This window comes from Rana temporaria, chromosome 7 (genome assembly GCF_905171775.1).
Source record: "Rana temporaria chromosome 7, aRanTem1.1, whole genome shotgun sequence".
Taxonomy (NCBI): domain Eukaryota; kingdom Metazoa; phylum Chordata; class Amphibia; order Anura; family Ranidae; genus Rana; species Rana temporaria.
The window spans coordinates 35807949-35823824 of record NC_053495.1 but is presented as its reverse complement, the minus strand read 5'-3'; the positions used below and the strand labels follow the sequence as shown (position 1 = coordinate 35823824).

Sequence of the window (15876 nt, the reverse complement as noted above, 5' to 3'; positions counted from 1 at the left end):
GGCTATCTGGGATTGGTAGCTAAACAGAGTACAGTTAGTACCTGAACTATTTCTACACCACAGGGGCCCGAGGTCCCTGCCCGTAAAAGGCAGTTCACTGAAGCCTGGCTAAGTTAGTGTCAGGCCTAACCTAGCTAGTCTGGAGGAGTTACACTCTTTAGCAAGTGAAGTGCTGGAGGAGAGAAGGATAAGAAGTCTTAAGCAGGAGTTTGTGCTGGAGAGAAGACTGGAGTGTATATAGAAGTCCCAAGCAAGTTTGCACTGAATATTCCAGGGCATCCCATAATTCCCTATTTTCAATCCCCTCAATAAAAATAAAATAGAAACAAAGCTTATGGACTGTTCTATGTCTCTGAGTAACTGAGGGATGGATGTCTGGCTGGGTAGGGTGACAAGGTGGCAGGTGAACCACTACATTCAGCAACCCCCTCAGGGGGCACGGCTACATAAACATCTAAAATAAGAGAGTTCATTCTCGTTTATTCTTTTTCTTCCTATGTGATTCTAGACGTCTCCGATTGTTGACTCTCTTTTCTCTTATTGAGCTATTACATGAAAGGCGAGGGAACAGAATAAACAAGAGCCTTGCATGTGTCATTGATAAGCTGTGAAAGCAGTGGGAAACTCGCAGTCTTTAACCGGCAGATGATTATTTGGCCAACAAATAAGGCATTAGCAGGGGAAAATGGATTATTATTATTAGAAAAACGAAATGACGTTGTTTAGCATTCAATTGTTTTGTACAGAGAATCCTGAGAATTGCAGGGTGATTCCAAGTGACATGGCACTACGAACGCACTTCACTTTATTTAGCTCAGAAATGCCATACACATTTACTTTGTTTACTTTCTATAAAAGGAATAGGCACTTATGGAGATTGAGAGGTTATCCTTCTCACAACTGCGTGCAAGAAATTGTTCAATCTTTGTCCACTAAATTCGAAACTTTCCGATAATGTTGTAAATAAAACACATTTGTAGTTGAGCGGTTGTTTTTTAAACCCCGGGTTTCACCAGTAGGCTAGGTTATATCTACAATTGCTACTCCGTATCCTTATAAAACCCTTATGCCGCGTACACACGATCATTTTTCAGCATGTCGAAAAAACGATGTTTTCCCAACTTCATCATTAAAACGATGTTGCCTACACACCATCGTTTTAAAAAAATGATCTAGCAAAGCGCGGTGACGTACAACACGTACGACGGCACTATAAAGGGGAAGTTCCATTCGCCTTTGGGCTGCTTTAGCTGATTCCTTGTTAGTAAAAGACGATTTGCGCTTTTTTGTCTGTTACAGCGTGATGAATGTGCTTACTCCATTATGAACGGTAGTTTTACCAGAACGAGCGCTCCCATCTCATAACTTGCTTCTGAGCATGCGCAGGTTTTTTACGTCGTTTTAGCCCACACACGATCATTTTTTACAACCCTAAAAATGACATTGTTTAAAACGACAATAAAAAATGCAGCATGTTCGAATTTTTTTTTTGTCGTTTTTCAGAACCTGAAAAATTATGTGAAGCCCACACACCATCATTTTAAATGACGTTTTTGAAAAACAATGGGCCAGATTCAGATAGATCAGCGGATCTGTAGATCCGCGTAATCTATCTGATTTAAGATCTGACGCCCCAAGTTTTAGTGGCAAGTGGGTAATTCACTAAACACTTACCGCCGGCGTATCTTAAATCTCCCGGCGGAATTCAAATTCCGCGGCTAGGGGGAGTGTAGCATTTAAATCAGGCGCGTCCCCACACCGATTTAACTGCGCATGCGCCGTCCGTGAATTTTCCCGGCGTGCATTGCTCCCACTGACGTCGCTAGGATGTCATTGGTTTCGGCGTGAGCGTAACTTGCGACGAGCAGTTTTGTGAATCGACGTACGCAAACAACATAAAATTTTTTTTTTTTTTTACGTGGGAACGACGGCCATACTTAACATTGACTGCGCCTTACAGAAGCAGGGGTAAGTATACGCTGGGAAAACGCTTACGTAAACTACGTAAAGTGACTGCGTCGGGCCCGCGTACGTTCGTGAATCGGCGTATCTTGCTGATTTGAATATCGTCACCGTAAATCAGCGAGAACGCCCCCAGCGGCCATTTTTAAATTGCAGTTAAGATCCGACGGTGTAACACAGTTACACCTGTCGGATCTTAGGCATATCTATGCGTAACTGATTCTATGAATCAGTCGCATAGATACGACCGGCCTAACTCAGAGATACGACGGTGTATCAGGAGATACACCATCGTATCTCTTTGAGAATTTGGCCCTATGTTTTTTTCATGCTGAAAAATGATCGTGTGTACGCGGCATTACATTCCTAGTCTTGTTACTACAGGGAGCTGCATGGTGGGGACACAGGCAGACAAGGAGATTCCATTTAAAATGGGACTTCCAATTGATACCATGTTGACTTTAAACGATACAAAAAAGCCTAAACAACAATTGTATTATAAATTGTATTAAGCACAAAATAGAAAGTAGTGATAGAATCTGCCCATCATGCTGTGTGCATGTAAGTTGTACGTGACCATCTGTGCTGCTGCTGTGTATGTGTGTTAGAGATAACACCTTGATTAGTATTTTATCATTTTATTTGCTTAAAGGGAATTGAAAAGGTTTTTGTGAATGTTTTTTCTTATTAAGCCCAAAAAAAAAAAAAAAAATATATATGATCAATATTTCATGTTTACTACTTCCAGGTGGTGACCTCAATGCTGTCCACCATCTTTTCTACAGGCTGATATACAGTAAAACCTGGAACTGGGAGCATAATTTGTTTCAGAAACATGCTTGTAATCCAAAGCACTTGTATATCAAAGCGAATTTCCCCATAAGAAATAATGGAAACTAGGGTTGTCCCGATACCACTTTTTTAGGACTGAGTACGAGTACCGATACTTTTTTTTATGTACTCGCCGATACCGAATACCGATACTTTTTTTAAATGTGTCCCCAAATGCAGCCATGTCCCCCGTATAACAGCCATGTCCCCCCACATATTCCGCCATGTCCCCCCACATATTCCGCCATGTCCCCCCACATATTCCAGCCATGTCCCCCACATATTCCAGCCATGTCCCCCACATATTCCAGCCATGTCCCCCACATATTCCAGCCATGTCCCCCACATATTCCAGCCAAGAAACTAGTATTTTCAGAAGGGAAGTCAGTAAAAGCAGACTGGCTTTGCAGTGCAGTAATGCAACACACATTGGCGCACTTTGTACGTATTAATGTTTGCACTGACATTTTTTTAATGGCTCCCCAATGCACTAAAGGAACACACCTGCTGCATAGTAATACACTTGGTAATCATACACTTTGATTTTTACTATATGAATTTGTGATTGTTATTATTTGAGTTACTCGAATGATAACAATCACAATTTCAAATAGTAAAAATCAAAGTGTATAATTACCAAATATTACCATGCAGCAGGTGTGTTCCTTTAGTGCATTGGGGAGCCATTAAAAAAATGTCAGTGCAAACATTAATACTATTAATGTTTACACTGACATTTTTTTAAATGGCTGCCCAATGCACTAAAGGAACACACTTGCTGCATGGTAATATTTGGTAATTATACACTTTGATTTTTACTATTTGAAATTGTGATTGTTATCATTCGAGTAGTGAGCCATTTTACAAGTGTGTGTGGTGTGTGTCTGTGTGTTAAACTTGCCTAAACAGCGGCGCTGGCTCCTCTTGGTACAGCTCTCTACGCTCCTCCCATCAGTTCCACGATGATCCCCTCCCGGCGTGAGTGACGTCACGCCGCCAGGACGAGCACTGGACTGGCCTGGACTGTAGGGGGAGTGAGCGATCATCTATTGGCTGGCCGGAAAATAGGGGCGGGAGCGGAGCGTAAGGAAAACAAATGACTGACTTGATATGCCGCTGTCCCGCTGACATACATGACAGAGAGACAGTGACAATCGCAGGTGCGAGAGGCTGCCGCGGCTAAATGTGTGTCACTGATTCCAGGGGGGGGGGCGAACGCCCAAGCTTGCCCTATGGAGCGGACGCTGTGCTGGGAACATTTAAGCTTTTGTTTGAATAGCTGTATCCGCGCCGCGTATAGACACTCCCCCTTGCTCTGGATCCGTCCAATCCCGCGCAAGGGGGAGTGTCTATACGCAGCGGGGATACAGCTATTCAAACGAAAGCTGTAATGTTCCCCGCACGCTGATTAACGGCGGCGGCTTTGCGGTTTGCGGCGACGGGTTTACGGGGGGGGGGGGGGGGGAAAGTATTCTATTTCGGTATCGGGGCTATTTGCGGGAGTACGAGTACTCCCGCAAATACTCGGTATCGGTCCCGATACCGATACTGGTATCGGTATCGGGACAACCCTAATGGAAACTCAAATGATTCATTCCACAACCATTTATTCATAGGTCCTTCAATTTATAGTCCCTATAAAAAAAATTATAGCAATATATAGCAATGCAATAAAATGTCCATCCACAAATGGAAGCCTCCACAAGGGGATTAGAAGCAAAATCCAGCAGGAGCCACAGAGTATAAAAGAGAAGAGAGGCGCCTCTAAGTGTAGCAATAAGTTGCTAAATTTTGTACCTTCATTAAATGTAACCATATTACTACACTTAGAGGTGCCTCTCTTCTCTTTTATACTCGGTTGTGACATGACGCTACTTGTATATCAAGACATCGCTTGTATATCAAGTCAAAATGTATTAAAAAATGTTGCTTGTCTTGCAAAACGCTCTCAAACCAAGTTACTCTCAAACCAAGGTTTTACTGTACTGCTATGTTATGAACAGACTAGCAGAAGATCAAATTATCAATACAGCTGAATGATTCGGAGAAGGGATATCCCCTTTCCACCTTTTCTAGCAGAAGTGGACCCATTTGATTTTTCAGTCTGCAGAGGTGGTTAACAAGCATTTAGTAAGAACTGGCACGTGTGGCACTCTCTACCTCCCCTCTGAAATGTGATCCATGGTGAATTTCTTTTCAGAGGGTGGTAGAGAAGCAGCTGCCTGGCATTCAGGAGACGCTACTACCCCCTTCTAATGCCCTTTTTTAATTTGTAAAATATTTTTTTTACAAACAAGCCGTTTAGACATTAATGGCTGTGTGTTGAGTTATTTTGAGATGACAGAAAATTTACACTGTTATACAAGCTGTACACTCACTACTTTACATTGTAGCAAAGTGTCATTTATTCAGTGTTGTCACATGAAAAGATAGAATAAAATATTTACAAACATGTGAGGGGTGTACTCACTTTTGTCAGATACTGTGTTTATATATATATATATATATATATACAGGGAGTGCAGAATTATTAGGCAAATGAGTATTTTGACCACATCATCCTCTTTATGCATGTTGTCTTACTCCAAGCTGTATAGGCTCGAAAGCCTACTACCAATTAAGCATATTAGGTGATGTGCATCTCTGTAATGAGAAGGGGTGTGGTCTAATGACATCAACACCCTATATCAGGTGTGCATAATTATTAGTCAACTTCCTTTCCTTTGGCAAAATGGGTCAAAAGAAGGACTTGACAGGCTCAGAAAAGTCAAAAATAGTGAGATATCTTGCAGAGGGATGCAGCACTCTTAAAATTGCAATTTTTCTGAAGCGTGATCATCGAACAATCAAATGTTTCATTCAAAATAGTCAACAGGGTCGCAAGAAGCGTGTGGGAAAACCAAGGCGCAAAATAACTGCCCATGAACTGAGAAAAGTCAAGCGTGCAGCTGCCAAGATGCCACTTGCCACCAGTTTGGCCATATTTCAGAGCTGCAACATCACTGGAGTGCCCAAAAGCACAAGGTGTGCAATACTCAGAGACATGGCCAAGGTAAGAAAGGCTGAAAGACAACCACCACTGAACAAGACACACAAGCTGAAACGTCAAGACTGGGCCAAGAAATATCTCAAGACTGATTTTTCTAAGGTTTTATGGACTGATGAAATGAGAGTGAGTCTTGATGGGCCAGATGGATGTGCCCGTGGCTGGATTGGTAAAGGGCAGAGAGCTCCAGTCTGACTCAGACGCCAGCAAGGTGGAGGTGGAGTACTGGTTTGGGCTGGTATCATCAAAGATGAGCTTGTGGGGCCTTTTCGGGTTGAGGATGGAGTCAAACTCAACTCCCAGTCCTACTGCCAGTTTCTGGAAGACACCTTCTACAAGCAGTGGTACAGGAAGAAGTCTGCATCCTTCAAGAAAAACATGATTTTCATGCAGGACAATGCTCCATCACACGCGTCCAAGTACTCCACAGCGTGGCTGGCAAGAACGGGTATAAAAGAAGAAAAACTAATGACATGGCCTCCTTGTTCACCTGATCTGAACCCCATTGAGAACCTGTGGTCCATCATCAAATGTGAGATTTACAAGGAGGGAAAACAGTACACCTCTCTGAACAGTGTCTGTGAGGCTGCGGTTGCTGCTGCACGCAATGTTGATGGTGAACAGATCAAAACACTGACAGAATCCATGGATGGCAGGCTTTTGAGTGTCCTTGCAAAGAAAGGTGGCTATATTGGTCACTGATTTGTTTTTGTTTTGTTTTTGAATGTCAGAAATGTATATTTGTGAATGTTGAGATGTTATATTGGTTTCACTGGTAAAAATAAATAATTGAAATGGGTATATATTTATTTTTTGTTAAGTTGCCTAATAATTATGCACAGTAATAGTCACCTGCACACACAGATATCCCCCTAAAATAGCTAAAACTAAAAACAAACTAAAAACTACTTCCAAAAATATTCAGCTTTGATATTAATGAGTTTTTTGGGTTCATTGAGAACATGGTTGTTGTTCAATAATAAAATTAATCCTCAAAAATACAACTTGCCTAATAATTCTGCACTCCCTGTATATATATATATATATATATATATATATATATACAGGGCTTTTTTTCTTAAAAAATAGGTACAGGTACTCTCTCCACCCTGACCTGTCAGCACCGTCCCTTGTCTCCACCCCCTATAAACCTCCTAGGGCCATTCCATTCAGCGATTATACAGAGCCAAGTATCATTTTGTGGTGTTAAGCCATTTGCATGGAATTGGTTAATGATAATAGACCCCCCTCCCCAGCAGCAACAGATTCCCCAAGCAACAATAGACCCCCCCCCAAAAAAAGTCCCTCCCCTCAAGAACAAAACGCACCCCCCAGAAACAATGGATCTGCCCCAGCAACAAAAGACTCCTGCTGACAGCAATAAATCCTCCAGCAGCATAATAGACCCTCCCCTTTCAACCCCCCCCCCCGACAGCATCATAAACTCAGAGTCAAAGATCCCCCACCAGCAACAATAGACCACCCAGCAAAGGTAGATTCCTTGGGCTACAATAAACACCAAATAGCAACACTACATCCCCCTCCCAGCTACAATAGATCCCCAGAAGTCAGCATCAATAGACCCTTTAGCACACCCCAGATACATTCTCTGCTGAAGGTGCCGGAACTGCGTTCCCCCACGTTCCTGCTATAAAAAAAAGCCCTGTGTGTATATATATATATATATATATATATATATATATATATATATATATATGTACACACACTGATCAGCCTTAACTTTATGACTAATCCACCCAATTTTGAATAGGTCCCCTTTTGCTGCCAAAACATTGAGGTCACATTTGATATCTCATACATAGAGATGTTGGTTATGAATTAACACAGAAAACCTGCATTGCCCATCACTCACTAAAGACTCTTCTCTTGCCTTCTTCTCTTTTAGGTTATCATCAGGTCAAGCAAGGAACATGTGAGGTGGTCGCAGTTCACCGATGCTGCAATAAAAATCGTATTGAGGAGAGATCACAAACTGTGAAATGTTCGTGTTTTCCTGGACAAGTAGCGGGCACTACCAGGGCAAAGCCATCTTGTGTAGAAGGTAAGTCAGGTAGCGTGTGGGTTAAAGTGGTTGCAAACCTCTGAAATTAAAAATGAACAGAGCATATCCTTCTATTGTGTGCAGGGCGTCTTTAAGGCAGAGCAAAAGGGGAAGCTGCCCTGGGCCCTGTCATTGATGTGGGGCTTAAAGCAGCTGCCTCATACCTGCCAACTATCCCAGTTTAAATTCCCTTGTCCCTTGAAGTCCTTTGCTGTGTCCTGATATCTCAGTGTGAAGTGCTGCTACTAATGCTGCCCAGCTCTGCCCTATTGTTGTGTACAGATGACTCACCTGCAGACCCTGGCCCGGATTCAGTAACGAGATACGACGGCGTATCTCCAGATACACCATCGTATCTCTGAGTGCGGGCGTCATATCTATGCGCCTGATTCAGAGAATCAGTTACGCATAGATTTCCCTAAGATCCGACCGGCGTAAGTGTTTTACACCGTCGTATCTTAGGCTGCATATTTACGCTGGGCGCTAGGTGGCGCTTCCGTATAGTTACGCGATGAAAATGCTAATTAGGTATTTACGCCGATTCCGAAACGTACGTCCGGCCAGCGCATTTTTTTACGTCGTTTACGTTAGGCTTTTTTTGGCGTAAAGTTACCCCTGCTATATAAGGCGTAGCTAATGTTAAGTATGGACGTCGTTCCCGCGTCGAGTTTTGAAAATGTTACGTCGTTTGCGTAAGTCGTTCGCGAATAGGGCTGTATGTAAGTTACGCTCACGTCTAAAGCAATGACGACTTGCGGCGTAATTTCGAGCATGCGCACTGGGATGCGCCGTTCGTAAAATACGTCAAATATGCGGGGTCACCATTGATTTAAATAAAACACGCCCACATCATCCCCATTTGAATTAGGCGGGCTTACGCCGCACAACATACGTTACGCCGCCGTAACTAAGGGCGCAAGTCCTTTCTGCATACGGAACTTGCGCCCTAAGTTACGGCGGCATACCGTATCTAACATACGTTACGCCGCGCCGGCAGATACTGCAATGTATCTGAATCCGGCCCCCTGTGTTTACATGTAAATAACCGTCATTCATATGTAAATAGCGGCAGCATTCATATGTAAATAGCTGAGGCCGGCGGCATTCATATGTAAATAAAGTTGCAGTGAAAAGACGAAGTGCTGAAACCTCTAGCAACCAATCAACCAATACGCTACAATAATCTCTAGAAACCAATCAACAAGAAGAAATCATGTGATGTAACTTCTAGCAACTAATCAGGGAGCTGTAATGTGTGCTATAACCTCTAGCAACCAGTCAGTAAGTGGTAATGATATTCTGTAACCTCTAACAACCAATTGCAATCACTGCCTGATCTGATTTTAAGTCTATCTGATATTTATTGTATGTCTCAGAGCAGGTGGAGAGCAAAATTGCATGGGGGGGGGGGGGGGGGGGGGGGGCCCAAGAATTTTTTGCCCAGGGTCCAATCAACATTAAAGACGGCCCTGATAATGTGTACTAGTGTGAACAAACCAAAGCACCTAGTGTGATTTTTGTCTCCTCTCTCTTTCCTCTGCTATCTGCATGAGTCACTTCTGAAAGGTTATGGTGACACCACGGAATCCAGGGAGATGGCCCTGCCCCCCTCCAGCACACAACAGGTGATTGACAGCCTCAGCTGTGCATGTTTCTCTATGAGGCTGTGTAGAGGGGGGGTGTGTCTTTTTCCTCCACTCAGGCCCCAGCTTACACTCAGCTCCCTGCTCTATGTTGTGCAGTGTGTGACCTCAGATGCTTACATCCTGCCTGCTGGAGCTTAGAAATGTGTGCTTTAGAAGGCTGTAGAGGAGACAGTGCTGCAGATAGACAGGTACAACTTCTGCAGGATGATTTGTTTCATCTCTCTGTATCACTTGAATAGTCACTTTACTGGGTATATGTAAAGGTTTACAACCACTTTAAGGACTCATAGCTGACACGTGTCACAAATTAGAAACAATTGAAAAACATTTCATTTTGTATATATGCTGCACTCTTTTGTGTAGTTTGTATGAAGACACAGCAGAGTCAGAGCTATCAAAATGTTTCCTCAAAAAAGTTCATGCCATTAGATGCAAGGGAATAAACTTTGCTGAAGGCAATATCATTATGCTTATAGCAAGGCTATACCTCAACAATACATTTACATGAACCAAAAATAAAGAGCCTAATTACTGCCAATAGATTATGGCCCAGATTCACAGAGACTTACCCCGACGTATCTAATGATACGCCGCGTAAGTCAACGGATGCGCCGTCGTATCTATGCGCCTAATTCACAGTACAAGATACGCCTGAATTTTGACTTCCTACGACCGACGTAAGTCTCCTACGCCGTCGTATCTTGGGTGCATATTTACGCTGGCCGCTAGGGGCACTTCCATTAATTTACGTGTCGAATATGTAAATGAGCGAGATACGCCGATTCACGAACGTACTTGCGCCCGTCACAGTAAGCTACGCCGTTTACGTAAGGCGTATGTCCGGCGTAAAGATAAACCACCAAAAAGCTGGTCTTAGTCATGTTAGGGTATGGACGTCGGAACTGCCTTCGGATTTTACGTTGTTTATGTAAGTCGTACGTGAATGGGGCTGGGCGTAGGTTACGTTCACGCTGTTGCCATTGAGTCGTCGTATCTTAGGGCGTAAATTCGACGTGATTCTAAGCATGCGCGCGCATGCGCCGTTCGTTCGGGAATTAATTTACATGAGGTCACGGCTAATTTTAATACAACACGCCCACTACCTTCCTAATTTGAATTAGGCGGGCTTACGCCGGCCCATTTACGCTACGTAACTTAGGGAGCAAGTGCTTTGAGAATACTGTACTTGCCTCTCTATGTTATGTCGGCGTAGCGCAAATGAGATGCGCTACGCCGATCTAAGATACGCCGCTCTACCTGAATCCGGTTACAAGTGTGTATCTATTTACAGTTGAACCTCGGATTACGAGCATAATCCGTTCCAGGAGAATGCTCGTAATCCAAAGTACTTGCATATCAAACCAAGTTTTCCCATTGAAGTCAATGAAAACGAAAATAATTTGTTCCGCATTGACTTCAATGGGATGCAATGCCGAATGCGGCCAGAGATGGGGGGCGCCAGAGAGCGTTGAAAAAGGCCGAAAAGGCCAGAGGACAATTCAGCTTGTTTGCTGCGCCCCCGTGCATCAGGCCAAATGAGGTACTTCAGGGCAATGTTCGGATTTTCTCGGCTCCTGCGCCCCCGTACCTGAGGCCAAATGAGGTATTGCAGGCTTATTTAGCTTGAATTCTGCTTGTCTTGCGAGTCAACACTCGCAAACCAAGTCAGAATAAAAAAATATAAAAATGTGGCTCGCAAATCAAAATGCTCTCAAACCAAGTTACTCCTAAACCAAGGTTCCACTGTATATGTTTGTTGCCCTGCATCCTTCTAGGGTGGAGGTGATCAAAAGAGAAAAAGGAAGGACAGCATAGAAAAAATAAGAGAGTGTGAAAGAAATAAACTAAACCATTTTTTTTGTGTTGTGTTAAGGCCCGGTCACACGATCGGATTTTCTGACGGGAATTGTGTGATGGCAGGATGTTGTCGAATAATCCGTCCGTTTGTTCGCTCCATCGGACAATTGTTGTTGGAATTTCCGACTACAAATGTGGCATAGCATGCTTTCAAATTTTCCGACAACAAATGTGAGATGTCGGATTACCCGATTGTCAGGGGCGTTGCTAGGTTTGCAAAAGATCTGGGGCTAGAGCCCATAGCAGCGGTCACCAAACCTTTTAAAGACCCGGAGGGCTCCAATCATCACGGCACCATGGTTGATATGGTGTCAGGGTGATTAAAGTTCATTATTTCTATATTTCTATTGTTACATTGTAATATATAATGAAGTGGTTCAACTCACAATAATGCAGAATCAGTGGGAGCCCTGGGTCAGTGTCACTTGGCACATCTCCTGTCACCAGATGCAGCTTGTTACTTGCCAAAAATCGCCTGGCACCAGCTGTGGATTTTTAATTGCCACTTCACCTGCCACCAGATGTGGATTGACACTTGCCACATCACCTGCCACCAATTGCGGATTGTCATTTTACACATCGCCTGCCACCAGATGCAAATTGTCACTTGCCATGTTGCCTGCCACATTTGTGGATTGTTACTTGCCACGTTGCCTGCCACATTTGTGGATTGTTACTTGTCATGTCAGCCAGTGCCACCAAATGTGCATTGTCGCTGCATTGGTGGCAGCACTGGTCCATTTAGCACAGGCAGATGCAGTTGTTGGTTCTGAGTGAGGGCAGGAGAACGGTCATGCGGGGCGGGCTGTGAGAGATGATGTCATCTCGCTGCTCCCCACTGCATCTCCGACATTGAAGAGGCCTGGCTGTGAGGGCAGAAGATCAGTGATGCGGGGCAGGCGGAGAGAGAGCCACTGCCCGGTGGTTAGAGACTCTGGGCTATAGCCCCAATAGCCACCCCTTAGCGACGACACTGCCGATCGTGTCTACACAAGTCAGTCGGAAAAAATTACAAAGTACAAACACGCATGCTCAGAGGCAATGATAGCCATAACACAACATTAGCAGAAGTTACCCAAAGGGTGGCGCTAAAGAGCTGAAAAAACAGTCAGCCAACAATTCTTTGTCGTTTGTATGCAATACAAGTTCACGGCCAAGGCCCTTCAAATAAAAGTCCTAAACTTTGTCCACGGAAAATCAAATCATGTGTACCAGGTTTTAGCCAGTCCAAAGAATATTTTCTACTTCTACTGCTGCCTATGTCTTGCCAAAATGTAAATTAAATAAAAATCTCAAAGGGAAAGTGAAATCCTGATAGTAGATAGTAGACCTAGAAAAGCAAACCCTGGTTTAAGTCTCTGGCATCTGTCAATTTTGGCCCGTGTGGCCACTTCCACACGGGTGATCCGATCGGGTCTGCCTGTCAGTTATTCAGGCAGACCTGATTGGACCCTCCAGTCTCTTCTATGGAGCAGTGGACGTCAGCTGACACGTGTTCACTGACACCCACCGCCACCCGATCCAATCCTGTCCGCCAAAAACAGACAGATGGTGGTCCTATTCCCCATCTGTCTGGTGGATGGAATCTGATGACATCGGATGGAAATGTAGAAGCTGTCTGTTTCCACCCGATTGCCCCATAGAGGAGACCGGTCATCCGCCTGCTCAGTAGGGATCATCGGAGGTGTCCGTGTGAAATAGGGTGACCACATTTCCAAGCTACCATTCAGGGACACCCCTCTTACTAAAAAATCAGCTTGTGCTTAAACGAATCACAGCACAGTGATTGGACACAAGAGGCAGGATTTATGATTTCTCCAATCACAAGCAGGGGGTGGGGATTGTGCTCCTCCAGGCATTCCTGGCCAGGACAAGTACTGTCAGTGAGTAAAGCGGTGATGTGGCGGCCTTTTTTGGGGGCATCAGATTGGCTTGGGGGGGTGGCTGTGTCAGTTTCATTCCCGGGACACTGTATTGTCCTGGAATGAAAGTGCCCGGGACAGACCGGCAAAATGTGGGACTGTCCCGGGCAATCCGGGACACATGGTCACCCTAGGGTGAAAGGGGCCTTAGTGATGGTTCTTCCTAATAGTCATCCCAATACTAAGACAAAAGCAATTCTAAAACAGCATTATCCTTACTTTCACTGTTTCATCAATGGTTATTTACCGAATGTCTTTTCTGTCTGGATAAGTTATTGGGTAGCCACATATAATTGGGCTTTTGTTCCACTGCGGTCCTTAAGCAGTTTCATAGCCTGTTATGGCAATAATTATGCCCTTGGTATCCAGATCACAAGTCTCACTCCTTTGCCAGCTGGGAACTCCTGTTCACATCCCTGACACCCGGCCAGACATGAATTCCAGTGAGGAGATTCTGCTGCCAGACAGAGAAGCCAGCTGTCCAAAAATTCACAGAAGCCATAAAAATGGAGGCAAATTAAGATTTCCTTTAAGTCTATAAATAAGAAATATATGTTAAAAAGTATGGTGATTTTTTTTAACTGCATTTGAGCACCTGCCAGTATCTGTGCTCAAATAATATTTATTTGGTGGTAAACTCTTATGCCGCGTACACACGATCGGAAATTTCCGACAAGAAAACCGTGGATTTTTTTCCGATGGAATGTTGGCTCAAACTTGTGTTGCATACACACGGTCACACAAAATTCTGGCTATCAAGAACGCGGTGACGTACAACACTACAACGAGCCCAGAAAAATGAAGTTCAATGATTTTGAGCATGTGTCAAATTGATTCCGAGCAGGGCCGGCCCTACCATGGGACCCGATGGTACCATTGTACCAGGCAGCACTTTCAGGGGGGCAGCAAATTTCCTGCCTGCACACCATCCCATTCCGCCAGCTCCACTCTCCACTCCACTGTGGGGTTAATTGCCGCCCGACCTCTCCTCCCGTTCCGCTCTCCGCTCCACTGTGGGGTTAATTGCATGAATAGAGCCATAACAGGTCCTTTTTATACTCCTATATACATGTATAGAGCCATGATAGGTCCACTTTAGTTATCATGATATAAAATAATGGATGTGGGGGCATTTTGGTGGGCGTAATTTTTTTTTGGGGGGGCAGCATTTCATTCTTGGTACCAGGCAGCACAATGTCTTGGGCCGGCACTGATTCCAAGCATGCATGGTTTATTTGTGCATACAGACGACCAGAATTTCCGACAAGAACTTTTGTTGTCGGAAAAATTGAGAACCAGCTCTCAAATTTTTGCTGTCGGAAATTCCGACAGAAAAAGTCAGATGTAGCCTACACATGGTTGGAATTTCTGGGCCAAAAGCTCACATTGAACTTTTCTTGTCGGAAATTCCGATCGTGTGTACGTGGCATTAAAGCTGAACTCCAGGCAGATATAGAAGGCAAAAAATGATGTAGCTCTTATTTCATTAATATGTCATTACATGGAATTTTTTTTTAATTACTGGCCTTTTAACAGTCCTTGTACCACTGGAGGTGGGAAAAGAAGCACAAGGAGTTGTGTTGCAGTCAGGTGATTTTGGAATGTAATTATGTGCTAGCAAGCAATATTGCTGATAGGAAGAAAGCAGACAGAGAGAGAGATGAACTCATCAGTCTGGAGATTTTCCTTACATTTACTAATCACTGGCTGGAGGAGGCACTAAACCTGTAACCTGTAGTTTAACCACTTGAGCACCACTAGATTTCACCCTCTTCATGACTAGGCCAGTGCTGTATGGCACTATGCTAGTGTATTGTCCTCATCCCTAGAATAGGGTTAAAGGTAAATTTAGTTATGCTGGGAGGTAGCCAGCCTGGCTAATTGGTAGTGTTTAAATGTCAAATGACTTCTGTATTAATTCCATTTGAGTGTGGCTTCTCCCTTTTGTCAGTAGGTGGCACTGCTGCCTTCGACATTAGTATGGTGAGCTACAGTATATGCAAGTTATGAATAAACATACTTTTCTCAGCCAATCATATTTTCTGCGTTGCATTCGGGGAAAAGCAGGGATGAGAACTGACAGATTGATCCTCGACACAAAGCTCCGTATTGTTTACCAACACAGAGCTCAGGGCTGTGAATGGACACAGCTAATCAGCAGGTCGTGGTCATGGGCCGCGACTTGCTGACAGGCTCCCGTTGTGCACAATCACAGCAGGAGCTGGGTGGGGGGGCGTGCATGCATGCGTGCTAAACCCAGAAGTAGGCAGCGACATACGGGTACATCACTTTGCCTACACTCGCCACTCACCCGCAGTACATTGCGGGTGGGCAGGTGGCAAGTGGTTAAGTGGGAGTATGGGCTTTTGAAAAAATAAATAAACATGCTCACCTCCATGCTGCAGCTTTCCAATACCATCTCTCAAACTGAAAACTGAGCAATCACATGACAGCTGATTACTCAGTTCCTGGTCTGCTCAAAGCTGAATCAGTGACTGTCATTCACCTTTCTATGCTCTGCTCCTACAACACACACTGGAGTGCCAGGCT

General features: G+C 44.2%; 1 protein-coding gene across 1 annotated transcript in view; it reads left to right on the top strand.

Annotated features, from left to right (window-relative positions):
* Positions 1-15876, top strand: part of TAFA4 (TAFA chemokine like family member 4) — a 301486-nt gene that overhangs the window by 253958 nt on the left and 31652 nt on the right. Inside the window, exon 4 of the mRNA XM_040359200.1 lies at positions 7746-7901. Within this exon, the coding sequence (XP_040215134.1) occupies positions 7746-7901 (156 nt within the window). The remainder of the gene's footprint in view (positions 1-7745; positions 7902-15876) is intronic.